General features: G+C 38.7%; 1 protein-coding gene across 7 annotated transcripts in view; it reads right to left on the bottom strand.

Annotated features, from left to right (window-relative positions):
- Positions 1-27,482, bottom strand: part of CCDC68 (coiled-coil domain containing 68) — a 64,007-nt gene that overhangs the window by 10,591 nt on the left and 25,934 nt on the right. For 4 of the 7 annotated variants that reach the window (XM_070512988.1, XM_014846908.3, XM_070512990.1 and 1 more), the window contains 8 exons: positions 22,738-22,862; positions 21,520-21,606; positions 18,584-18,724; positions 17,490-17,615; positions 15,695-15,823; positions 10,566-10,648; positions 3,710-3,815; positions 2,297-2,380 (listed from right to left, as the gene is read on the bottom strand). In XM_070512988.1, the coding sequence (XP_070369089.1) occupies positions 2,297-2,380; positions 3,710-3,815; positions 10,566-10,648; positions 15,695-15,823; positions 17,490-17,615; positions 18,584-18,724; positions 21,520-21,606; positions 22,738-22,862 (881 nt within the window). Of the gene's footprint in view, positions 1-288; positions 493-2,296; positions 2,381-3,709; positions 3,816-10,565; positions 10,649-15,694; positions 15,824-17,489; positions 17,616-18,583; positions 18,725-21,519; positions 21,607-22,737; positions 22,863-27,482 lie in introns of those variants that run through there. The other 3 variants (XM_070512992.1, XM_014846899.3, XM_070512991.1) reach the window with 2 other exon arrangements.

Genomic DNA, 27,482 nt, shown 5'->3' with positions numbered 1-27,482 from the left:
TAAATGTAATCTGATTGGTGAGCAAAGACCTTCTTGTTATATTGTTATACAGAGAAAAAGACTCCTTAGCACGGCCTGCAGGCCTTTTCTCTTCTCACCCATCCCCCTCCTACCTTTCCAACATCATCCATGCTATTCTACATAACCTTTTTAGATTAGAAGCGCTCACAATGGTCTCCTGTCGCTCTGCCTGACAGGCCCTCCCACTGAGTATTCCACTGGGCTCAGATTCAAATTCATTTTCTCAGAGAGGTTGTTCCCACCCACCAATCTAAATCAGCCACCTACCTTCCTCAATCCAGGTATCTTCCCTCAGAGCAGCTTGTTCTTTTACTGCAGAACACGTCCACGATATTGTCAGTTACACGTTCATTTATTTGTGTCTGTCTCCCTCTCTAGACAGTAAACTCCGGAAGGCAGGGCTCATGTCCATTGTGTTCAATATTGTTTCCTGAACTTAGTGCCTACACCATCGTAGCCACTCAGTAAGTACTTATAGAATTAAGTACGTGATTAATATTATGAACAAATAAATGAAATAAATAAAAGTTTAAAAAATACAATAAAAATAGGCATAGTACTATGCCATACATAGTCTGTATCTTTAATATATACACATAGATTCCCACAGAAACACAGATATACACAACTGTACTGAGGGATTGCCCTTGGATGGTATGTTTGCATAATTTTCAATTTATATTTACTTATCCTTTTTCCTAATTTGTATAGAACAAATGAACATATGTTAGTTATGTAAAAAAATAATATAAGAAAAAATATTTTATAGAGTAACATTTGCCAAAAGGCCATGAATTTTAATAAAGCTGTGAGGAAATGCTTTTAGGGACACTTCCTAGGAGGAAGAGGCTCTAATGTGACACGAGTCACATCATCGGAGGCTCCCTAACATAAACTGACCAGCCGTTACTGGGCACTTGCGTGGACACTAGTTTTGAGCCAGTTATCCCACAATCTGCATTTTCAGCTGTGCATATAATCTAAACAAGGTGAGAAGCTAAGGAAGGCCTGAAGCTTGACAAATTCACCCTCCAGAATAAAGAGAATAGTGGTCCTCTGGGAAGGTAGAAACGGCAAAACAGAGTGATGATGACAACATTTAAGATGTAAAAGTATTTACAACCTCTTTATGTTATTATGAGCTTTTCCTTCTGTGTGGGGAAAGCAGAAAGAACGCGGTGGTAGAAGGGACAGTGGGCAGTGTGCTGCGAGCACGATCATGCCACTCCTCTGGTCTATCCTGCGGGAGAAAAGCTCCCAAAGAGGATGAGATTTCCAATGGAAGTCAGAGCATCTCCGTATTCCAGAGGACAGGACAACACGGACGACAAGCAGGAAGTCAAAACACTGGGGGATGAAGTAGAAAAGGTGACCATGTCCAGGCAGGCAGTGATGAGCCATTAGGCAGAGACAGAAGAGGCGGCACTGATCACGAGGTAGAGCTGAGGTGGGGGCCCCTGTGGCGTCCTTGGGCGCTCCAACCTCAGCGGGGCTTGGCTACACTTCCTGTGGGGCAGGGGCACCGCCAGCCTAGGACTGCAGCTGAGAGCCTAAGCAGGTCTTCCTAGTTAAGGGCGGAAGGAGTGGGCAGGAAGAAACACATCTTGTCGCAGTAAAGGGTAAAGTTGTATGCTAAGTTTCAAAACACTGAAAGATAAGAAAATTACAACAGGCTTCCTGAAGTGAGTGAGCCCTGAAGCAAAGCTTGGAAGCCATGATGAATATGGATGGAGGAAGAGGAGAAAAGGGGACATCTCAGGGTGGGAGAGGAACAGACTATCTGGTTAGCGCTGAATTCACACAAGAGTGGCCTTGACCAAGCTGCTAATTCGAGTCCATATCAAGAGACGTTATCATCTGTCTCCCCAATGTAGCAAGTACTCTGGAAAATTTGGATGAACTTTTAACATTTAATAATATTTAATATTAATATTGTAATAATATTATAAAATAATATTTAATACTTATTACTTTAATAATTATTAAAAGTACCTCCTCCTCAAAATTATAATTTCTTATGCATAGAAGATACAGACTCACAAAAAGACACATATATACACATAAGCTCACGCATGTACACTCACACATAGACACTCAGACACAGACACACACACCCATTCACTTAGAGATACTCAAACTTAGTGTCACACTGGCACAACATCACACACAAGCACATACACACACAGGACACATTCATACACAGGCTCCCAGATACACTGAACACACACACACACGCACACTCCGCACTGAAATACACAACAGATTCCCTCCTTACCTGGGCTTCAAGTATGTTAACTTTTTCTTTCAGATTTTCAATTCTTTCATCTTGTTCCTTTAAATTATTTTTTAATCCTTCCATCTAAGAATTAGAAACACAATTGGAGAAATCTTGTCAAACAACAGGGAATAGTTACTCAAGCCAGAAATTGTACAGGTTTCTGTGGTCAAACGATGTTCATCAAATAAAAATATTAAATCCCAAAGCATCAGCAGACTCAGCAGGCTTCAGAAAATAGCCGGGCAAATTGGCACCCGGGGACGAGAGCACGCAGATGGTGCTGTTAAACATTTTAATCTTTGGAAAACCTGTTTAAACCAAATTCAGCAGGAGTGCATCCTGTGAAAAGCAGCACTGGTCTTCCTCCTATGTCTCAGCCACACAGTGTTTTCATCCCGTAGGCTCAGAGGCCAGTGGATATGATGCAAAGCCATTGCCTGGCCTGGGGAAGCTCTCCGAGGCATAGATCTGGTCAACCAGTGGCACAATGAGGTGAACCCACTTTGCTTCAGAAGAAAAGCATCTGTCCAGAGGCAGGGTGGAACTGAGAAGGTGGGGTAAGGAAGTTCAGAACGGTGCAGGGAGGGAGGAAGCACATGGATTCGAAGGCCAACACCACCATCACCAGCTCTGTCACTGAACTACTGTGGGCCTCAGTTTTCTCATCTGTAAAATGAGAATGTGGGATGCCCCTAAATCCTTCCTGCCTCTCAAGCGCCACAGTTTAATCCCCTGGCCTTTGGTGAGGTCCTAGCCATGCAAGCACAAATGCTACATTTATGTCCGGAAGGTATTTGCGTTATTTGGAAGGACTCCTTTTGGAAACAATTATTAGGTAGTAAAAAAAGTGAACAAAGGTCTGATTTGAGGTCTAAAGCACATCCAAAAAACCAGATCAATACATACCCGGAAGTAACAAACTGTATGAGTATACCACCCACCATCCATCTAGCTGCCGCCACAATGACCTCTTCTCCCTCACCAGCCAGGATGCTCACAGAGAAGGGCCGAGCTACTCCCCTGTCCTAACACACCTCCGAAGTAAATTTACCATTTATGAGATCATTAAAATAGATCATTTCTTCCTTAGGTAAGGGCTGAATCTCCTAATCTACAAAATCTCTGAAAGAACAGAGTACATTACCTGGCTCAGAACACTTTAAAAAATCACTGAAACATCTAAAGAGCAGTTAAACACAATTTCCCAAATATCTTCATTGAGAACATTATAGGTGTTGGCATACAGACAACAGAGGGCACAGGAATCAGAGCCATGTTGCATGGGAATAAAAAGGAAATGTCAGTGGGGAGGAGAATTTCCCGCTTGTAAAATCCAGGCAAGCCACTTGTATTTGGGCTTCTCACCGTAAATACATCATCTACCAGAGAAACACACTTGATTAATCTGACCTCCTGGATAACGCTGCGCAGGTTCTGATGCTGGGCGTGAATCACAAACTGCAGATGAGAGATCTGCTCCTGGAGAAGGGAAATCTCCATCTGAAGATCCTGGCAACTAGAAACGCAAAGGCAAAAAGAGAGAGAGAGATTTGCTAATGCATTAAACAGCTATGTTTTACAGCTGTGCTGCCAGGCTCTCCTCACACACTATACTGTTACTGGGCATTATGTGGACAAGACACCCAGGACCCCATATGCCACACAAAACACCACGAAGCAGCCTCTGATTAGCTCAGATAGGAACTTGAATGAGAATATCAATTCATGTCAAAGCACAAAGCTCCATTCTGGCCACTTGTGACTCCCCTCCCTCCAGCAGGTAGTTGAGTCAAGTTGTATTAAGCCAGGTAAAGCACTTACATCTCTAATCTGTCTTGCCTATGAGAACCCACAGACCTAGCACCCATCAGAATGCACAGATAATTACAAGGGGATAGCAGATTTAGAACAGGGGGCGAGGAATGGAGATTTACATATATACCAGAAACCAATTTCCAATGATAGAGGGTTAGTATACATTGTGGATTGCCTGGGTTTTCGTTTATTTGTTTTGCTTTTTTTGGCTTCCTATTTTTGGTAATTCTACTGCCTATAAGTAGGGCGAGGAAAAAAATGAGGAAATCAGATCCAGCTAATATTTTGAGTCCATATTAACCATTGTGCAAAAAGATGGGTGAGGTTTGAATTTAGATTATTCATCCTTTCCCAAGGCTCCATTTAGGTAACTGGAATGGATTATATAGCTTTGGACTATTTCTCTTCTTGCCAATATTATTAGAATTATGAAGTAACAGGCATTGTGGCAAGACCAAGAAACTTGAGTGCACTGTGACTTTGAAGTCACAATCTTTCTAAGCCTCAGTATGACGGATATAATAATTCCTGCCTTTTCTATATCACAAGATTATGCTGTAGTCTTAAGGAGGTAAAGTCAATGTACTTTTGGAAAATAAGCTTTTTAGCAAGTAACACATTAATATTATTTTAGCTTATTAAGGTTTTACAATTAGTAGCCAACATCCAGCGCAATCACAATTCTGATTTTTACAGGCTCTATAAATATTGCAAAAGTCATGGAAATTCATGTGACACTACAGAACATATTCTCATTAGAAAGAATAAAAAAAGTCTTCATTTTGTTTCACATTATGTACTAAAACATTGCTTCTCAAACCTAATGTGCGTTGGAGGATCTTGTTAAATCATCAGGGATCTTGTTAAAATGCACATTCTGATCCAGCAGGCTGGGGTAGGGCTTAAGATTCTGCATTTCCAACATCCTCCAGGTGTTGCCAATGACTCTCCTGGTCCACAGACCAGGCATTGTGTGCTTTGAGCAGCACTAAACCACTAACTTTGTCCCAGTAACTTTTAGTTCATAATATAGTCTCCCAAAGCCGCATAATTTGCAGGCAGCTTGCAATATTTAAGACAGTCTTTTAATTTTTCTTCTCTTTTGGCTCTGCATGCAAGGGCTTTAAAAAGAGTTTGTTTTACTGTACAAAAAAATATTTTCCATAAAACTATAGAAATGCACAAGTAAAAATAATGTATAACGATAGGCAATACTATTTATTTATCCTATGGAATTAAATAATTTATACTATAAAAATCCTGTATAATTACACAAGATATGTCAGAGATATATGTAAAATGTAGTTCATTATTGTTCATAGCATAAAAAGTGGAAACAAACTAAATGTTCAATAGAAGACTGATAAATTATGCTATATCCACACCACTTTTATTTTACAGACACATATATATCACAGAGCTATACCAATAGACTTGATTTATATCAACAATGATTCTGCAGAATATTATAAAGAGAATGGTCTTTTCAACAAATGGTACTGAGGCAAGTGGATGTTCATTTGAAAAAAAAGAAAAAGAAAATTGATCCTAGCCTCACCTCATAATAAAAATAAATTCCCTGTAGATAGTGAATAAAACTGGGGACCCAAAAGACTTTCAGAAGATAATATAGAAGAGCATCTTCGTGAATTTGGAATAAAGTTTTTTTAAAAATAGAACTTAAAACACTATTAACCACAAAAGGGAAAGACTGATAAGTTGACTAGACAAAAACTAAAAACTTCTGGTCATCAAATAAGAGTGAATAGTTTAGCCTCGGAATATTGGTAACACAAATGACTAACAAAGGCATTGTATCCAGATTATATAAAGAACATCCAAAAATTAATAGGACAGGTATCCTAGTAGGAAAATTGGAAAGTGACTTGAAGAGGTCCTTCACAAAAAAGACGAGTTGAGGACATCAGGATCAGAACAGCACAGAAGGCAAGCAGAAATCTGGCCCCCAGCTGGTGTGAAGATTCAAAATTGCTCGGTGAGAAGGGAAAAGGGAGAAAAGAAAAAGGTGGAAAGAGCAGCCAGACTCAAGACTTTCCTGGCAAATAATGAGAAAGAACTCAGGATGTTTTGCGTAGGCAGGCTGGCTTTGAATATTCATGAAATGTTCACAAATTCATAAAAAATTTTTACATAAAATAATTCATAAAAATGTTAATGGTGAGTATTCAAAATGGTCTGGTTGTGCCCTAGGATGACCCAGAACTCTGGGACCAAAGGGAAAAAAGGTGGCTTTAGAAGGACGTACTCAAAATACGAAACTTGGAAAATTTCTCCATGTATTCCATGAGAGTATTACCACAAGAGTCACTACAGATAAATAAAAATCCGAAATAGGTCTCAAGATGGAAGAAAAGCATTTCTAGAAGCACTCTTGAGAACACAGGGCCTTCAGACTTATTTGCATTAAAACACTAGAACAGAGACTAAAGGAAGTTGCAGAAAATCTCTCTTAGGATTGTTCAATAAATATGAAACCTAGTCATCCATTGACATCTTTAAATGTGGGAACACATTTCAATAAGCTGCCATCTGAGCTCCCTTTAATCTCTGTTATTTATCTTTCGGTTAAAGCGCTCAGTCTTCACACACAGGCACTAAAGCAAAGCAGCAGGAAGGAAACATAACAAAGGGGAGGGCCAGGGAGGGAGGACAAGCCCTTCCCACAAACGTCTGTATCTAGGACGCGTGCTCTGCCTCCCAATGCTCAACAGAAAGGTAAAGCAAATGTTGAAATCAAAATAGAACCAAAAAATTTCTGCTTCCAGGAAGATGCAGAAGATGAGTTTTTCCCCAATCTTCCCCAATACAACCAAAAACCTGGACATTATATAGAAACAAACACTAGAAGACTCTGATAAGTGGAGAGAACAATCAGACTAGGTTGGGACCTTGGGATCCAGGAAACAACACAATGGTGAGTGAGTTCCCAGGGTTTTCTTTCTGCCTCATATATCCCAGGCTTGGAGCTGAGAGAGTATGCAGTCTAGAAATGCCAGTGGGAACAGACAAAAAAGCCCCAACCAAAAGAGAGAAAAATATTGGCCCTTCCCTTTGAAGGAAGGGAAGTGAGGATCCTCTCTCATTTCACCACTGAGGCCGAGTGACCAGAATACCATTTCTGGTACTCTTCCAGTTAGATTCCTTAGCATTCAAGAAAGGAATTCAATTCTATCCTTAACTTGCAGAAATGTGAAAACGAATGGCTTTGCTTTAACTAGGAACATGGGGTAACCGTAGCGTATGTACCGGGCAAGAAGCACACTCTCAGTCTCTCTGCGGGCCTCTATCTGCCAAAGGCGTGGTCAAAGGAATCTGAGTTGGACCCTGCTGCAGTGCCCTGTGCTCCTCAGTGTTAGAATGGCTTTGAACGAATTGTTCTCTGGCATCATGCTCTCTATTTTTAAAGGATTTTTTGAGGTACAATTTCTGTGTTTCCCCAAAGGATAACTCTAAAACGGGCCTGTGTATTTATCTGTGATGTCACAGGGCAGATGGACAAATTGAGAAACTGCCTTCTCCTCACAGACACACATTTTCTACCTCTTCCCAGAAGTGAAGGGTCTCCAGAAGTCTCCAGAATGAGAGAAAGGAGATCAAATCTCCTCTATAGCAGAACGAGCACAGGCTTTGCTATGAGAGTACTAGAGCCAAAACTCCGAGCTCCACAACTTCTGAGAGGCCGTGTAATCACTTAACCCGTCAGAAGCTCAGTTCCCTCCCTGAAAAGCCGATGGAAGGATTAAATTAAAGAAGGTATCTGGGGTCACCCTCTAAACAGCAAAGTTCTATACATGCGTCAGTTGGTAGTGATGGTAGTAGAAATACGGAGTCAACTTTATTTTTAATGAGATGCTTCTGCCAAATCTTTTAACTCTTGTTAAAAGTAATTGTGAGGTTCGGCTTAATACATTATAATGATATATACATAACCATACACAAGAAAAAACTGTCGTTTTCTTTTGAATTGTAATTGTTTATAAGTTATCATCCTCAGAGATGCTTTTTTACACCAGAAATGCCACATTAGAACATATTGAATCTTTTTACCAAAATGACAGAATGAAGCTCACTGCAATTCAAGAAAGTTGTGGCACTTGTCAAAACCGCCATCCATGCCTGAGGGCAATTTAGTGAGCCATAGCCCCCTGCTTAGGGAAGCAGCTATTCTTTGCGTGAGGGAAGGCCACCACAGGACTGGGAGTGAGTGCCTGCCAAAAGACCACTGGTTGGATGACAATGTAGGGATTGGTCAACGTGCTCAATCTGTCCAATATAGGAAGTCATATTAGGCCAATCAGACCCCTTCCTCTGGAATTGGAAAGGAAAATAGAGAGAATATGAACCAGCTGGTGAAAAACGGCAGGAAAATTTAATGAATCATACAGGAAGGATAAAAAACAAGAGAACAGTGAAACTTCACCAAACTCATGACTGAATGGGAGCAACAAAATAATCTGGTCCCTAAAACCACATTAGGTGCTAAAGCGTGGCCCTCCTCTCTTCCCATGAGACGCATCTTCTTTATGGCTATATTGACCCAATCTTAACCTAACAGAAATCCTCTTATTTATGGTAGCTTAACCAAATCTCTATTGCTTTAACCAAAAACGTCTGACTCTTACTGATTTCATTTTCTTGTCACTTAGCAAAATGAATACCCCTACTCACAGCTTAAAGTAATGAGTAAGATAAATATTTGTAATACCTACAATCTACAAAAACGGCATGAGCCTAAATGTTCAAATACTTTTCTGGAACACAAAACATCCATTTCCCTCGAAATATTTTTAAAACTAAAAGCTTTTTGAGAATTCCTGATAACAACTGCTCATATATAACAGAACTGAAAGAATACATCAGTTTGGCTTTTAAAATGGTTACATTTTTAGCTCAAAGACTGATAAAAACCCTATTATCAATAAAAAATCATTTTTTAAAGAAAAAAATCAAACAGATTGTCTGGACTCTTAATGGAAGGCACATTGTACCAGCCAGTAGTTCTACTGCGTAGAAAAGCCCTCTTTAAGAAAAAAAAAATAAGGTAAGCCAAAGATTTACTTAAAGTTATGAGTATATGTAAGTAATTCCAAAGAACTATAGATGTTTCCCACAGTACATCCTTCATTCTCCATGGAGACGCACGGTGCTACGAAACTCTCTTGGAAGTCTGCCTTCTTGGGCTATATCTTGTTCAGGGAGAAGAATATGGGGAAATTAATATTAGTGGTATCCTAGTGTGTTTCAAATATGAATGTGCACTTGCCAGGGCCAACCCAGTTCTGGATTTTGGCATATGTGGTACATAGTTAATGTCAAGTCAAATAAATGTATTCCTCCTAGATGATGGAAGAGTCTGGGGGTGGGTTTCTTAAACAATACTCCAGTGGGACACTGGAATGACAAGCTGGCCTCCTTTTACCTTAACTCCAAGTTTTGGTTGCTATTTTTGAATACTCCCTGTCGATGCACGGATATGAGCCAGACAGAAGGCAAAGCATATGAGAGATGAGAAGAGAAAGATAGATAACAGGGAAAGAAAAGGAAACAGAGAAAGATAATCAAAAGACCAAGAGAGAGGGATATTTGAGCAAATATCATTAAATAAATGAGAACAACAATTTGTACATCTGACGCTCAGGATAGCGCCTGATATCTTAAGGATCAATAGCTCTAAATGGATGAACTAAGATCTTTAAATAGATTTGACTTCGAATGTTATATCGAAATATATGACTGTGACAGGCTTAGAATTAAAAGAACAGAAAGAAGAAGAGAAGAAAGGAAAGGAAAGGAAAAGAAATATTTCAGGAAATTTCACATGATAGGAGGTATTATATGGCCCTCCAGAGAATTTTTCTAACAGCAGCTGAGTAGCACAGCAGTTGTATGATATCCTCAAACCCACCCCAGCCCCAGCATACTAGGGACTGCGACTGCTTGTGAATTATCAGCATTTGTAAATAAGTCCAAAGAACTAAGGATGTTTTTCACAGCGTCTCCTTCATTCTCTCCACGCTTGGGGAACACCACAAAACTATCCTACAATTCCACTCGTGGGCCAGCCAATGTAATGCCAGCTGTAGCAGAGACCTATTAACAAAATCAGAAGCATCAGAGGGAAGGAAGACCTCAGTAGCATCCTCTTTAGCACCAAGGGTAAACAGGGAGGGGACAGGCTCATTCACTCTTCAGAAGGATTAACCCTTCCACCAGTCTCCCTGGACCCCCAGGGAACTCTGTCCCTCCCTCATTCCCCAGTGGGTGAGGAAGGCGAGGCACATGGCTGTTAATGCTTTAAAATCTCCCTCTCTCCAGCACGTTCAGTCTTGCTGTTTCCCTGGGGAGTGGTAGCCTTCTGTCCACTGGCCAGGGGACCGTGGCGAGGACAGGTATCAGGAAGAGCTTTTACTTAGGCAGTAGATCTGCAAACCTTTTAGCATATGCAGTGTTGGATTTGAGTTGCAGCAGCTTGTTTTCCAAAGACAGTTTTTTTTCTAGCAGTGTTCTCTTTTCCTAGGAGAAAATAAGATACAATTTTTGCTTATTTCACTCTCACTTTCTCTCTGTGTATGTAAGTGTGTTTGGTAAAGCATTCTTGCAAACTGTTCACAAAAGATGCTTCTTGTAATACTAGAAATAAGTCTTGAGCTAAAGCTAATGTCATATGGAGCTGTTACAACCCACCCCAGTGAGCCTGGTCAGGCATTCTCCTGCGTGGTTTCTGAGCAGCTCAACGGCAGGTCAGGACTAGTTGTCTTCACTCCCCTCACTTGCCTGGAGAGCTTTTGCTCCTCTCCAGCCCACTGCTGAAATTCACCCTGCTCAGTAAAACTTCTCCTGCCTTTGTCCATCCCACCCCAGATGCCAACTACCTGCCCTTCTCTCTCTAGGCATTGGCTCTCCCACCATGACACCTGCTTCTCCTCCGTTACACTGAGTTTGTAGCCAAGGACACTACTGTGCTTATCTTGATACTCCTACCTGCTCACGTGGTATCTGTCAGAAAGTAGAAAAGTAGTAAATGTATTTTTAGTGAAGGATCAAGGCCACAAATTACAAAGTCACTTCCCAATTAGGATATAAGAGAAATTTTGACATTGGGAAAGAACATCTAAAGAAATGCCTTAATGTCATCATTAAACCAAACTCTTTCCATCCAAAAGGAAAATAGACAAATCCATGAAAAACCAAGCTGGGATGATCGTTTTCTTTTTTATATTTGATGGTAAAGAGATGTTTTGACACCATTTACAACGCCGTTTAAAATCATTCCCGGGGCCAGCCCAGTGGCGCAGCGGTTAAGTGCACACATTCCGCTTCTCAGTGGCCCGGGGTTTGCCAGTTTGGATCCCGGGTACGGACATGGCACCGCTTGGCACGCCATGCTGTGCTAGGCGTCCCACACATAAAGTAGAGGAAGATGGGCACGGATGTTAGCTCAGGGCCAGGCTTCCTCAGCAAAAAAGAGGAGGACTGGCAGCAGATGTTAGCTCAGGGCTAATGTTACTCAAAATAAAATAAAATAATTCCTGGCGCCGTATTTATATGGGTGAAACAACGCAGTGCTGTAGAGCGAAAATGTCAGAAAGTCTTCGGACATGGACACACCTGGTTTTGAAACTTTGTAATTTTTGCCAAGGTTTTAACCTCTCTGGGCTTTATCATTGTTAAGAAAAATAAACCAAAACTTGGAAATCAAACTAATATATATATTGATTTTATTGTCATATTGGGTCATTGTTTAATAACCTGACCCAAAGATTCTTTAATTCTCCTGTAGAATTTCCCTGTGTTTATTATTTATTATTTGATTAGAGCCCTGAGTCTGTGAAGTTGCACGTTAATTTGTAGATTTCTGCCTGGTAGAAAAGATAATCCCAAAGGCTATGGTTTAGTTGCCTTAAAGAATATTAACCAGCTTTGTATCTCGCCTAGTAATCCTATTCTACATTCCTTTTTCAAAATGCCTATAAATAGCCGGTTCCTCAAAATATTTTATTTAAACCAGCTTTACCACCTTACTGGTTCCTTCATTAATTAATGAGCTAAATAAAACATCAGACATGTATTCATTCTATACTCGTTTGAGTAATGTTTTTGACTTCTTGAACATCCCTAAAATGGGGATAATTACTACCTATATTGAAATGTTGGGATGATTGGAGAGAATATACGTGGAAGGCCTACATGCTTCTCTGGCACATATTAAGACTTCAATATATAATAATTTGAAGGTGCCAAACACCTCATATCTTATGTGTTCTGTTATTTTTAAAATTTATACTAACTTTCTCAACTCTTTCCTCTAGCATTCTTGTCCCCTATAGAAATCGTCCCAGGGCTGCGTATAGCCCTAGCAGTGTTCAAATATTTCTGAGGGATCACAGATAAGCCCTGCAAGCTTATTACGATACTTTGATCATCAAAGAAACACATCGCTGATAATACATTTTGAATTTGTAGGGACAAAAATGGTGTTTAACATTCTTCCTAATAGACTTACTGTCAGTTAATGGAGCTTCATAACCAGAATTCAAGCAGACCAGATGACTGGACGAGTAAATGTTTTGCCTTGGCTAAGGCTCCAGGATCTAGCTTGGTCTCTTAATGCTTCCTCTCTGACAACACAGGAAATCACCCTATACTGGCTAGGGCTTCTTAGGGACAGTGTCTTCTCAAAAGGGAAAGGAGTACACAGCACCACCCAGTGGGCAATCCACTTTTCCCCAAACCGCACCTCTGGGGAGCTCAAGAGTTCCCTCACTCTATTGATCAAGGTGGAGTGGACAGCAATTTAAACCATTGCCATATGTTAACATCTAAATGATTTAGAAACCAAGGATATCATTTTCATTCGTCATCAGAGACGAGAAGGGCATAATGGAAAGGACTGAGAACTGGTAACTGGAAGACTGCGGAATAGTTCCTTGTCTGCGTTGTCCTCATTTATAAAATGACGATGAGGAACTAGGTGGTCTCAGAAGTGCCTTTGAGTTCTAAAACTCTAATAGAGCTAAATCAATGACACTGGAAAGAGATACGATGCAACAGAATTGCACTGTTAGCAAAAGGAACATATGCCATATTAAAACGCTCTTATTGGGTCTTTTTGCTGGCTTATCACCGTGTTTATGGAATTCATTCTCGCTGCATTCCTGATTAAAGTGGGACAGATGGTAAAGGTTTTAAGTAATGTGTTCATTACTAGACCTCATCCCACTAATGGCTATTTACTGGAGCAGTGGCTTGTTCAAGTGAGTAGAAAATGAATCCTTCTCCGGGGGCACCCGCTAGCAGGGCAGTATTTATCAACCTTTGCTGTGGATGTTCATTTTTAATTTCCATTTCCTTTTTGAACTCATATCTTTTTCCTATTAATACAAAAGTCTCAGTACTCCCTTCCTTCACTCTGATACATGCTCTCTGCCTGAGAAACCCTTCATCGCAGCCTGTATTCTCAGTATTTCCTTAAACCAAGAAGATGTTGTCAAGCTTTGCTTCTTATACTTTTATTTTTTTACTTGGTTGTTTTACAAATATATCTTTAAAATAAATATGTTTTTAAGAAAAGTCTCTTGCATATTGTCCTTCCACTCCATCCTCACCAACCCTCACCTGCCAGACATTCCAGTAGGCTCCACTCTAGGAAGTTACTGAACTAGAGTATTCTTGAAGGTTACCGTATGGCCTGGCTAAACCATGGGCATCCTGTCCACTCACTCTGTCCTAGCTCCTAGAGACAGCCCACCATTATAGGTCAATATTCAGAAAATTGCTAAGCCATCACTTCTCAAAAATGTCTGCCAGTGTCTGAGCCACTTAACCTCTTTTAGGGATACATTTCCCTACCTTCAGTAGGGGTGTCAGCCTCTGTAAGGACCCTTACAAGAAGGAAGTGGGGGAGATCTGGGAAGTTCCTTAAGTCCTACACAACCCAGATATACTCCATTGCAATCTCCACAAAAAGACTATACCTGGTCCATCCACAAATAGATATCATGGCTCCAGCTCTGCCTGGCACATGGTAGGTGCTCAAAGATTTGTAGAATAAATAGTCAAGTGAATTTACCCCACAATTTGGAGATGAATTCACACTGAGTACAGATTTCCTGGGATTTCTAAGAAACAGAAATTACACTCTACTGTCCTTTTGTTAATTTTCAGGAACTGAGAGCTGGCCACTAAACCTGACCCAGGATTACTGGGTTTGAGGTGATCACAAGTCTAACATTTAGTGTTAAACTGCCTAATCAAGTTGTTTGGTTAAACAACCTATTTGCATTCCAGAATTGTCTTTCTTTCCTAAATGCAAACAATCTTTGTGCTATCTTAGTTAAACTAATTATTACAGGATAAATTTCTAACGCTACAAATGATTCATCCACATGTTACAATTTGTCCAAAACATCATAACTATAAATTGTCACACCTGGACAAACCAGCTGATTGGAACATTCTAGCCCAGCGATTCTGGCTAAAATTTAACGCTTAGTGACCCATTGCACAACACAGATATAGCTGTATATTATTATTACTAGATTCAGTTAAGTATAGTCTTATTTAATTTTCATAATTTCCTCATAGGACCTTCATTAAGAATACAAATTCAGCCAAATTCACAGTGCAATAAATTAAATTCTTGAGAAATGTGTAAAAAATTAATCAAAGTTTCTCTGCCAAGAAACCTGAATGTTGAAACCTGATGCTTTTGAAATGACATTTTTAAAATGGCATCAACTCAGGCCGACTTCTCAAACAAAATACAGCTGAGAAGAGCAGAGATAAAGCAGGGAATTAAGAGGATACACACAAAACTGATTGCACAATATTTACTAGAAGTCAAAGCCTATCTTCTTATCTACCCCCAATTCAGTTGGAGAGGCCAATTTTCTATTTGTTTTGCTATTTAAAAAATTATTCCTTGGTTTGTCTGAATGCTAAATCCTAAGGCTTGCATAATTAAACGTATGTGCTTACCTTCTACATATAGTTGGCGAACCAGCTACTTAAAGGAACACTGCATGAAACTTACAATAATTTTTATTCTATTATTACTCTTCCCTAAATTGTCTCTTTTGAAAGTTCCAGAGTGTCTTTCTCAATGTGAACTGTATCTGTCCTAGTGCAGCTATAGGTTTTTACAAATCTAAAGTGGACTTGGATGGCCAAACGTGGACACTGACTCTAATCATAAAAACACAATGACTACAAGGATCTACTTTATTAGTGGTAGTAATAGGTGGACTTTATGGTCTTTTCCATTATTTCCCTTCACAGCCTCACCTGCTTCCCCTTTCTAGGGCATACATTTACTAGAAAGAGAACATGACAGACAATGAGATGTCTGCAGGATTTGTGGAGAGAGAAATCAGTAATTACAGTGCAGGTGACTTTAAATATGTCAGGGATGAAACTAACGTTACTGAGTACTTCCTAAAGTCTTAGGAGCTGCAAAGAGTACTTTCACTTAACGTTATCTTACTTATTTTCGTGTTATTTTCTTTAATTCTTACTCTAATCTCATCAGGAAGAATTCTCTTTAATTCTCCAGTGGCTTACCTTTTCCATTCTCTGGACAAGGTTCTCTAATTCTGTGATTTGATGATGTTTTTCTTCAAGCTTTTCAGCAACCTGATTCAGATTTTCAACATGTTGTTTCAATTTCTGTTCTTTTTCAAGTTTGTTAACCTTTGGTCAGAGAAGCAGTCGTCAGACTACCGTTTTTATTAAACCTATATAGATATTATCTCCCTCTCTAATTTTCTGAGTAACCAAAAAAAATTTAATAATTCACACTTGTTTAGAATAACTTTTTTTGAATTCAGAGTTTTCTTAAAAATAAATCTGATAGACTAGCACAACACTAAATCAATAGAGTTAATAATAAATACTATTCCTAGAATGTTTACATTTGTTACCATAAAACATACCACCTGAACTGTTAAAGAAAGAGACTAATTTAAGAAAAGTAAAATTTTTGACTTTTTCTTAACAAAACTTATGGGAAACAAAACTAAAATCTTAGACGTTCAAGTAAAAAATGTTTTATTTTTAATCAGAAAGTGTCATAAAAGCAAAATAATTAGCCCCACTGTGTCAGAGGTTATTTCCCGGGCATACAGCAGGAGCTGCGCTGAAAGACCACAGGACAAGAAGTCTGCATCTGGCAGTACACAGGCCACACTGGGAGTGTTTCCACCGACTTCTACCTGACACGTGCATGCACATCTGTATGTGTATTTAACAGAACTCGAGACTTTACAGGAAAAACAAAAGTGTCTGGCTTGTCTTGAAAACACCACATGGGCACTCCTGCGAGGCAACTCCAAGCTGAGACCGAGTCCCCTGCAGGGACGTGCGTACTCCAGTCCCAGCAGGCCAGTCACTCACGCAGAGGCCTCGGGGCCACACAAGCCTGCTCACTCTCCTCACTTAGTTCTTTATCTGCGCCCTGCATGCATGTGAGTTTGCCAACATCACCATCACAGCCTGAAGCATGAGGGCCTGTCCCTCTGCACTGGATTTCATGCTGTGCTTCCCCGGGGGCCTTCCTAGGGCCTGAGCGGGCAGAGATGCAGGTACCCCACCCCACCATGAATGAGCTTGCCTGTTTTGAGTTTTGGCAAACATACACACACATACACTTGCACATATATTTTTTCCCTCTTCCAGTCCTAGAAGACATTCTTCAGATAAAGTTTTATTGGTCCTAGGATACATAGTTCAGATTTTAAAGCAAAAACAAAAAGTGTGTTTGTGTCTATGAAATATATACATATACATTTATATATACACATATACATATTCATGTGTTTTTAATATTTTAATTATATGTATTGATGTATTAAAATATGAAATATATAACTTTCATATTTAAATATATATATGTACACATACATACTTTTTTGTTTGTTTAAGATGAAAAATATTTTCTAGGACCAAAACATTTTTGAAACCCATTTATCCAGTGAACTTTTTCATTTTAGAGTCAAGGCACCCCAAGTCTAGAGAGGTAGACACAACCTGGGTCATCTAGTTAGCCAAAGGCAGAAGCAGAAGAGGAGCCGCTGGCCAGTGTCACCTGGGCCAGCCTGGATTTCCAGGCAGGAGGGGAGGGCCTCCCTTCTGCCTGCGCTCTGTGGGGCTCTGGGCAAGGTGACACAGCAGCTCACCAATGTCTGCGTCCCGGGCTAAGCAGGGCTGGGGGAGGAGGCCACAGAGGATGGGCACCCTGCCCTTCCCAGGGCCCACCAAGTCATAGGGCCATTGCTCGTTTCACATCTAACTCCTCCAAATAGAGCCACTCGGACAGCTCGGGGTTAGATCTCCAATGGACAAGTTGCTAGCTTGGTACCTGGAGTAACTGTTGACTGTCCTCATGCTTCTTTCTAACCTCTTCAGACTGCGTTTGGTAGTTTTCAAATAATCTCCGGGCCACGTTTCTCAGAGCCGCTGCTCCTGCTTCTCTGGAGGCTTCCAGCTAGGACAAAAAGGTCACTGTGATTGTTTTGACATTTACAATAAAAAGGGTTAAAGACAGAACAGTTTGACAGGCAATTAAAAATACAGAGACTGTAACTGTACCCTTTGCACCCTCGTAGACAATGGATAGGAGAAAAGATACTGTTATCTGGGAAATGTAAAATGAGAACCCCTCAATTTAACAGGCTGTCATACAAGTGGATTTGCACTGACCAGGCCAAAGCAGAGCTCCGTGCACATTAGTGCCCTGCATCTATAGACCGCACCCTCCAAAGAGTTCAGCTTATACACACATTTGCAAGTATTTTATTAGCGTTCTCCACAACAGTACTAAAAGATGCATTTTCATGAAATAGAAGTGGGACAAGATTGGAGTATTAAGTGCAACAAAGCTAAAGTGTCATGAATCTTTCACGGATTTAACCTAAAGAAATAATCGAGGACAGCACAAAGATTTACCTACCGAGATATTCGCTCTAGGACTGCACGTAAAATAAGGCCAAAAAAGGAAAATATAAAGCATCCAACAAACAATAGATTAATTAAACAAAATAATGAGACATTTGACTGAGTGCTCTAATGAATATTTATAAAATATGTAAAGACTTTCAAAAAATTTATTGTAGTAAGAACATTTCACATGAGACCTACCCACTTACCTTTTTAAGAGTACAATACAGTATGAACTACAGGTACAATGTTGTACAGCAGGTCCCTAGACCTGATTCATCTCGCACAACTGAAACTTTATACCTGGTGAACTTTTGTAAGATCTTTTTAACAATAAAAGTAGTCTCTAAAATAAAAGAGTGAGATTTAAAGTATAAAAATGATTCTCTATGTGAGCATATGTGTGGACTCTATGGATGTGTGTGGATGTTTTTTTGCTTTCACAGATCTATGAATCTATCCTATTGGCTCAAAGGCTCAAAACACAAAATTAGAAATGTCTTCTAATGGTCTTACCTTAATTTTCAATACTTTGTTCTCCTTGTTCACTTCTAAGAGCTTTAGGTCTTTTCCTTTTATCCTTTCCATGAGCAGATCCAAACTGCAACAGGAGGGATCCATTTCAGGATTAGAGCCATTTTGAGTGCTTCCACAGCGCTGAAATGAACAAATGTGAAAATCACAGACCTGACTTTCCATGCCTCTACGAACTTTGACAACAATAATTATCACTCAGGATTACATATATCAAGGAAGATGCAGGTCAGCACAAGTAAAATAAATCTTTTGAATCTCAAATATCAATGAGGAATTCTAGATGAAGCAGCTGGCCTCTATAATTGCTCAAATTTGAATAGATTCTTATATTAGAAAGATGTAGAAATACATCTTTTATGCCTTTTATATTCCCTACAGTTTTCAATATACTATTGGGTCCTTTTTAGGAGATAAATAATATCCACAAGGCCAGTTTCGATTTTTTGGGGTTTTTTGCCTAAGTTGTAGACATAAATGCATTTTGGTTACATTGCGTTACAAATTAATATAATCAGACCTAATTGTTACAATGCGTATTATTCAGTGTTCAATGAGGCTTCATTGTGACTGCCTTATATTAAATTTCTAATCAGAGATGTCAGAACTGAATGTTACTGCCAGTGTAAGTCTATGTAAACTCTAGCTCCCTGAAAATACACTTGGAGCAGGAAATAAATCTCTTCTGGAATGGAGGACATATGGAAGTGGAAAGGAAATTTGAAACCATCTAATTCAACCCCATCAATTTTACAGATACGAAAACTGTAGGACCAGAGCCCAAGTTTACATAGCCAGTGAGTGGGAGAGCTCATGACACAGTTTCTTGATTGTCTGTCCTGCTCTCTTTCTGCTTTTCCAAATTAGTTCAAAACAGATTGAGGAAATACTATACAATTATATACATCTTACCATTATAGTAAAACAAGTTCTATTTGTTAAGCACTTATTATGTGTCAGGTAATCTTTTAGATGTTTTAAATATGCTCCTTTGTCTAAATTCTCAAAACAGTAGAAGGCACTATGCCTACTATATAGAAGAGGAAATTGAAGATGAGCAAGTTTAGCTAACAAGCCCAAGGTTATACCTAAAATAACTTCCAGAACCAGAATTAGAATCCAAGTTTGTTTATGAATAAAGCCTATATCCTTTCCAGTACAATATATGGACTACATTTATAGAAATAAAAATCAAAAAGAAAACAGTGCATATAAATAATATAGTCACCATAATTCTGTCATGGTTTTGTTGTTTCTACTCCAGACCCTAGTGCATACTGTCACTCTTCACATACAGAGTAGGAATTATTTCCTTTTTTAATTTGTTAAAGAGGATTTGATGGAAAGACTCTTATATAAGGTAGATTACTGGCAGTGGTAGACAGCTATAAAGGTCATACATCAGTGAATCTCAAATTTTAATGTTCATATGAATTACTTGGTGACTGATCTGGTTAAAAAGTCACTTCTGAATCAGGAGGTCTGGGATGGCTTGCTAGATGCTGCATTTTTAACAAGTTCCCTGAAGATGCTGACGCTGCTGGGACTGCAGACCACACTCTGAGAGTAGAAAGCCCTAAATGATTCTGGCTAAATCCATGCAGGAACTTGGTCCAGATGCTGAAGGGAAAGGGGCTGATACTTTGATGCTCAGTTTGTCTACTGAGCTTCTGTGGTTTGAGATGGCCGAGACAGACACACTGGCAACACAATTCCTCCTCATTCCTAAGAAGCTACTCCTATCAAGCTCACCAACAATCTCCCCATTGTTAGAGCCAATGGTCAATGTTCAGTCCTCAATTTACCTCACCCTAAACACCATTTGACACAGTGGTCCCTTTCCCCTCTCTGAAACTTTTTTTCTCTTGTCTTCAGTGACTCCATTCTCTCCTGTTTTTTCACTAGCCTCTCCTCTCAGCCTCCTGTGAGGATTCTTCATCTTCTCAACATCTAAATGTTGGAAATCACAAGACTCAGTGCTTAGATTTTCTCTCATTTTGATCCACACTCACATGCTTGGCGATCTCCAATTTCAGAACCTTAAATACCATCTTTACTCCAAAATCTCTACCTTGTAGCCTGGATCTTCTAGCCAAGAACTCTACCCTCAGCTCCAGAATCAGATATACAGCCACCCAGTAGAAAGTTCCACTTGGAGAACTAACAGGCAGCTCAACATAGCCCAAACTGAATTTATGATCTTTCCCATCATTCATAAACATTAAACTTTTTTCCAGTTTCAGAGCACTTAATTCAAGAAAATAATAAGAGCTAGTTGTGTTAGTTTGGGAGGCTGAGGATGACAAAGGAGACTATGTTTATGCATCACACCCCATGTTCTGGTGTTCTCCGTGGCCATACTACATAGGGGATAAATACTGACATTGATGGAGTTCACCTGGCTCAGAGGAGACTTACCTGGCATAATCCAGACAAGGCTAAGTGCAGATTGCCTGACCTTAAGAATATAAGGCCAGTCTCAGGGGAGGGTGTGCATTTTTAAGCTCATCAGTTGTCTGATGACTCAGCCTAAATGGTTTCAACTGTGTCCTTTGGTGTGGTCCAGGTGAACCTAAAAGCTTGTACCTTTGTCTGTCATTCGGAAATGTTGCTGTCCTGTCGTGTATCCTGGTGGGGCTGACACCTTCCCATATACTTTAGATAAGTAAGCCTGGTTTAAGATAGTCAAATAAGGTCTTGTCATTCAACCTGATCTTCCTAATGACATCTGTGGTTAAATATTTCATACATATGCCCATTAATATCTTCAGATACCAACAAAATATTTAATACTCATCGTTCAAAGCTTCAAAGAATAATTTAATAATTATCCAAAACAGTTATTTAAATGAAGTCTGTATGGCTTTACGCTTATTTATTGAAGGAATAAAAGTGGTACATTTTGATAAATTCATTACCTTTGCATCTAGTTTGTGATTTGTACTGTTACGTCCTACTTCATCTTTAAACATTTGATTTCGGATCTTTTCCAGAGTAGTTCGAATCTAGAAGAAAAAAATATTTTATTTTTTCCAAAAGCATTTAATGCCAAATACTTTTTTTTCCTCTATACCACCTACAGTCTACCTGATTTATCTAGAAAGTAATACATATATTCTGATCCTAGATTTACATAATTGCCATCAACCTAACTTGTATTCAGGATAACATTGTTTAGACCGCAGAAAATGAGCATTTGGTTTTTATAACTCTTTCTCAGTCAAGCCTAAAGTATAGCCTAAGTGAATATTATACTACAAAACAATTACTATTTAGTAATTAGTATTTAATACTATTTAGTTCTATTTTTTCTATATAGTAATTTAGTACTAATTTACTATTTAGTAATTACTATAAAACAATTACTATTTAGTAACACTACAAAATAATTATTATCTGGTAATTACTACAAAATAATTACTATGAAGTAATTACTAGAGAATAATTGCTATTTAGTAATTACTACAGAATAATTACTAAGAGGAAATCATACAAATTTATGCATGAAATATAAGCCCCATGTCTTGGTGACCTATGGAATTGTAAGACGCTCAAAGACGAATTAATCGATCTGAATAAGTTACACTGTTACTATAGCCAAATTTTTCCATCTGTTCTAAGAAACAGTTCATAAGAATATATACATTTGTCAGCCATTATCATTGGATTCTCACAAGATTTCACATTTTTAATGAAGTAACATGCCAAGGTGTAGTCACTGGTGATAGCGACCTTGAACTGTGAGAAGGAACAAGGTAAACAGAGAAGAAACTCAGCAGGAAACGTAAACAGCTACTTGAAAACACAGTATCAACACTCATGAAACAACTGAGAAATGATATAAAACAGTAGGAAGGGCAGTGGCGACAAGTGTGGGACAAATTAGTGCTGAGCTGTTCTGACCGACCCCTCCTGGCCCATTATTCAATTTAACGCCAAGTACAAGAATGGAGGTTCATATCCTCGAGAGAAATGACTAAATGTGTTTAAATTTCAGCTATCAAGACTGTCCTTTGCCAAACTAAGTTTATTCCTCCTCACATGTTCTATGGAGGGAAAAACAAAGCCCACAGATCCATATTAGATTTATTTTTAAAAATCATACCATGCTAACCTGATTCCCAGTGCCCACATACCTTTTTCACATATTCGGTTTCTTCAATAATGTGAGCTGCTGTGGACTCATACAAGGCAGAGTTATCTTCTATCTGACTCCTTGGGGGAACTTCTGTGGTCACTGTTACTGTTGTCATTGTGAATTCTGGTTTTAGGAAAACATAAAACAGATAAAGCTAACTTCTTTGTCAATATGATTATAAGGTTCATATACTGAAAGAAGTTCTGTATTAGTACTGTAATCAAATATAGTAGAAAATATTATAAATTATTGATATCTTATATAGTCATAATTCCAGAAATTAATTTAATATGAAAACAATAACAGCTGAAACAATAATTGATAGGAAATGTAAATTATCTGAGAAGAAAAAATGTGAAATTTTTCTTTGTATTCCACATTATAATAGACAGTAAAACTTCAAGAGTAGGGACCATGCCTTATTCACCTTTATATTCTAGCACACTGTAAGTGCCTAATAAATGTCTGTGGTACTAAAATAATACATTTATGGGGGCTGGTCCCGCAGCTGAGTGGTTAAGTTTGCGCGCTCCACTTCAGCGGCCCAGGGTTTGGCCCATTCCGATCCTGGGCGCGGACATGGCACCACTCATTAGCCATACTGAGGCAGCATCCCACATAGCACAACAAGAAAGACCCACAACTAAAATATGCAACTATGAACTTGGGGGATTTGGGGAGAAAAGGCAGAAGAAAAAAAAAGAGATTGGTAATAGTTGTTAGCTCAGGTGCCAATCTTTAAGTAAAAAATAAATAAATAAATAAAATAATATATTTATAACAAAATCATATGTATGTCACTAATGTGCATATATACATGTATGTATATCACTTTACACAGACATTTAATATGCTACATTTTATTTGACTCTCATTAGCCTGTAAAGGCCATTTACTGAAGAACTATTTGTAATCGTAAAAGACTGGGAAAAGCCCCAACACCCACAAAAAGTGAATAAATTATCTACTGCTATGGAGTCTTCTCCAGGATGTATTATTCAACGAAAAGGCATGGCGCAGAAAAGGATATTTGTATCATAATTTCTCTAAGAAGGGAGGGATGGAGGGAAGTAGAAAATCTGTGACATAATTTTGACATTGAACAGTGTAATTATTTTACCTAATTATAAAATAAAACTAAAGAGAAAAAAATGAACTCTTCCAAAATAAGAAACAAATGAATAGATCTGTATATCAAGTTGATGGTACAGTCACATAAATTATTTGAAGTGGCTTTAAAACACATAGCAGGGACTATTTTTCCCAGCTATGCTATGTCCTAAGAACAAAAAGAATCACAAAACAATCTTAAACTACACTCACTAATAATACCGTTAGTGGAAATATTAGTATTGCTATTTTGAATCTATTATACCTGTGTGTGCACGCATGAGCATGCACTCACCCACATCAATACATGATGTAGAATAAAGCCAAGAAGTTCTTGTCTTAATGTCGTTAAGAGCCAAGATTTTCAGCATAAGAGAAAAAAGCATACAAAATAGAAACAAAAATATTATGTAAAACCTCATAATCCGAAATTAAATTATGAGAATAAAATAACTATGTATTTTCCTTTAAAAATGTATATTCTAGATCTCCCACTGACAAATTTAGAAATAGAAGCAACCAACACTTCTAGTGCCCAGATGGTGGTCTCAGTATATCATTTTCTACTACAAAGAAACCAGAGCTTCTGAGTGATTTAAGTCTGGGGCAAGAAATACGTAAGGTCAGCCTGAGATATTCTGTCATGCCAGAAAACAAAAAAGTCATCACATACTAAAGACAGAAAAGCCAACCTGAAGAGGAATGACCGTGAGAGACTGAAACATATCAAAACTTTTTAGAGCCAGCCCTGATGGCCAAGCGTTCAAGTTTGGCAGACTTCACTTTGGCGGCCCAGCTCCAGTTCCTGGGAATGCAACCACACCACTTGTCTGTCCAGCACCAACCCTCATTATCCAACTCAATGAAGACAGGCCACCATTATACTGAAAATTAGCCCAGACAAAGGGGTGAGAGGGGCACCTTCAACAAGCATTTATCTTGCCTTTACTGTATGAACTCTATTTCATGGTAACCAAAAAGCAGAAATTTTTCTAAAGAATTCCTGATAATAAATCCAAAAGGACTGATAGAATTAGAAAACCTATATTTTGCAGCCCTTTATAAAGTAATGGATCTAAGCAACAGTCATCAACCAGTGCTGAAAACGTTAGGTGAGAGGTTGATGAAGAGTGTATTAACCTGAGGGACCCCACTCATCAATCTTACCACAACTAAAAAAGAGACAACCAGACATTATGTCCTCTAGGTGTGGTATAATCACCAGCAGGAAGCATTATCTTTGAAATATGCTTAAAAAAAAGAGAGACCTGAATCTAGTCAAGTCTCTAAATCTAGGGACAGTAAATAGCTGAACAAAAGGAAAACGTTCAATGACTCTACAAGGGTCAAGGTTGCAATAAGCCAAATCCACATTATGTGAAATTTTATGGGATAAATAACTAGTTCCTTCCTCAAATTAATTATATGAAGAAAGATGGGGAGAAGAGGAAAGAAATTGCCATAAATTAAGAGTCTTAAGACACATATGGCCAAATACAATATACAAATTTTCTTTGGCTCCTGATTCAAACAAACCAGCTATATAAATACATTTTTGAGCCAAATGGGAAAATCTTAACAGTGAACAGATAATGGACGACGTTAAAGAGTCACTGTAATTTTGCTAGGTGTGATAAGGGAATTAAAATATTCTTTAAACAGATCTTATCCATTAGTCATACATACTGAAATATTTGCAGGTGAAATAATACTGTATTTGGAATTCCTTTAAAATAATCTAGTAGAGAGAAGAAGTGGGACAAAGATGAAAAAAGTCTGACAAATGACAGGGAATTGTTGAAGACAGGCAGAGGCATACGGGGTTTGTTATACTCCTCTACCTGTATGTTTCTGTTCAAAATTTCCATAATAAACAATAAAGAACTAAAAAATAAAATAGAAAGGCCTGTGAGGTAGGATTATTAATCTCACTTTACTGATAAGGAAGCCAAGCCCATAGGTGATGTTAATTTACGCAAGATCACTGTAAAACTAACTGAGCTGAAACTTAAACCTTCATCATTTGGACACCAAGTTCAAGGGTGTTTCCATCATATTGAGGCTGTCTCCCCTAGTGAGAAAAAAACAACAACAAAAATATTTAAAATGTAGCAATGACCTGTGTTGTTAAAACACACAAAAGAATTTTCATATTCGCTAGCATCACTTCAAAACTAGATCGTTTCTGGGGATAACTCAAAGTCCTGCATTTATCCTTTAATCTTCAATGAAATCTTCAATTAAAATTCAATGAAGCGTATGCCAAGAATTTTCCATTTTATTCTAAATCCTCTTAGACTGCCACTACGGCTTCTATTTGTTTCAGCTGAAGTTGATTTGGCAGCCATGACTCTGAAAGTCTGCTTTTGCAGAACGCGAGTGGAAGGCCTTCTGTTCCTCAGTCCTCTGAAGTCTCTTCCGGGATTAAGTTCTTGGTCCAAAACAACATTTAAATGCTCAAAGCAAAAGAAACACCCACAGAGACAACAAGTAATGTGTTTGGAAACCAGAGGCGGGTGGTCAGGCTGGAGTGGTGGTTGGCACACCACGACACAGGAGCCCACTCTGGCTCTGCACCTGGTTGAACAGCCTATGAACTAAATAAGAGTGGTTCTTAAATTTTTTAACAGTTTTAGAAAAAATCAAAAGAACAATAACATTTTGTGTCACGTGAAAATTATACGAAGTTCAAACTTAGTGTCTACACTTGAAGTTTTACTCTAAAATAACCATGGCCATTCAATTACATGTTGTCTATGCTGTTTTCGCACTGCAACAGCAGAGTTCACTAGTTGTGACAGAGAAAATATGTGAGAAGCAACGCCTAAAATATTCAGCATCTGATCCTACAGAAGTTAGCTGACCTCTGGGTTAGAGCCTGGCAGGGGGTGGGGGCAAAACCAGTGGGAAAACAGAGGCAAGCAAAGTAATCAGTTTGATCTGATTCAATTCCCCTTGATGGACAGTCCCATTTAATTGATTTGCCTTCTTTTTCCTTTTTAGCATGTTACACACTGTGCACATTAACAAATAAGAAGAGGCATTTCATCATAGGAAGTAATCACTCTTTAGAATAGATCTCACTGCATTCTCACCATCTTTCAGAATTTGAAAATTGCACCAGGCTTCATGTTATATATCCTAAAATATATTCTCTTATGTGGTTTTTATTCTTAATATCAAGGAATTCTGCCCTTTAATCACTGATATTTCTCAAAACATCCTACCTCCTCCACTCACAAGATGCAAAAAAATCTTAGCCTCAATTTACATGTCTGTAAAATAGGATTGATAATACCTAGAATTGCAAAAATGAGGGGCTCGTTAAATGCCTGGTTGCAGAAGGCACTCAATGGACAGTAACTGTTAATATTGTTCCTTCTATTATTTTATATTATTAATCACCACAGAAGATGGGAAGCCCATGACGGTGGGGGGGAGGGGTGTCCATGCCTATCTGGCTGCCAAGTTTATATCCAACTTTATTCTTATGAAATCAAATTCCATTTCTCTCTTTGTTTTGGAAAACTTTTGTGACCACAGTTCTTGATTATATAAAGAAACCCAAGGGGAACTGAAGCCAGCAAAGTCCAAATTGCCATATGGCAATCGCATCCTGGGGAAAATCCATCT

The sequence above is a fragment of the Equus asinus genome, chromosome 7, assembly GCF_041296235.1.
Source record: "Equus asinus isolate D_3611 breed Donkey chromosome 7, EquAss-T2T_v2, whole genome shotgun sequence".
Lineage (NCBI taxonomy): Eukaryota > Metazoa > Chordata > Mammalia > Perissodactyla > Equidae > Equus > Equus asinus.
The sequence above is the reverse complement of the archived record's forward strand: the minus strand, read 5'-3'. Positions and strand labels throughout refer to the sequence as shown.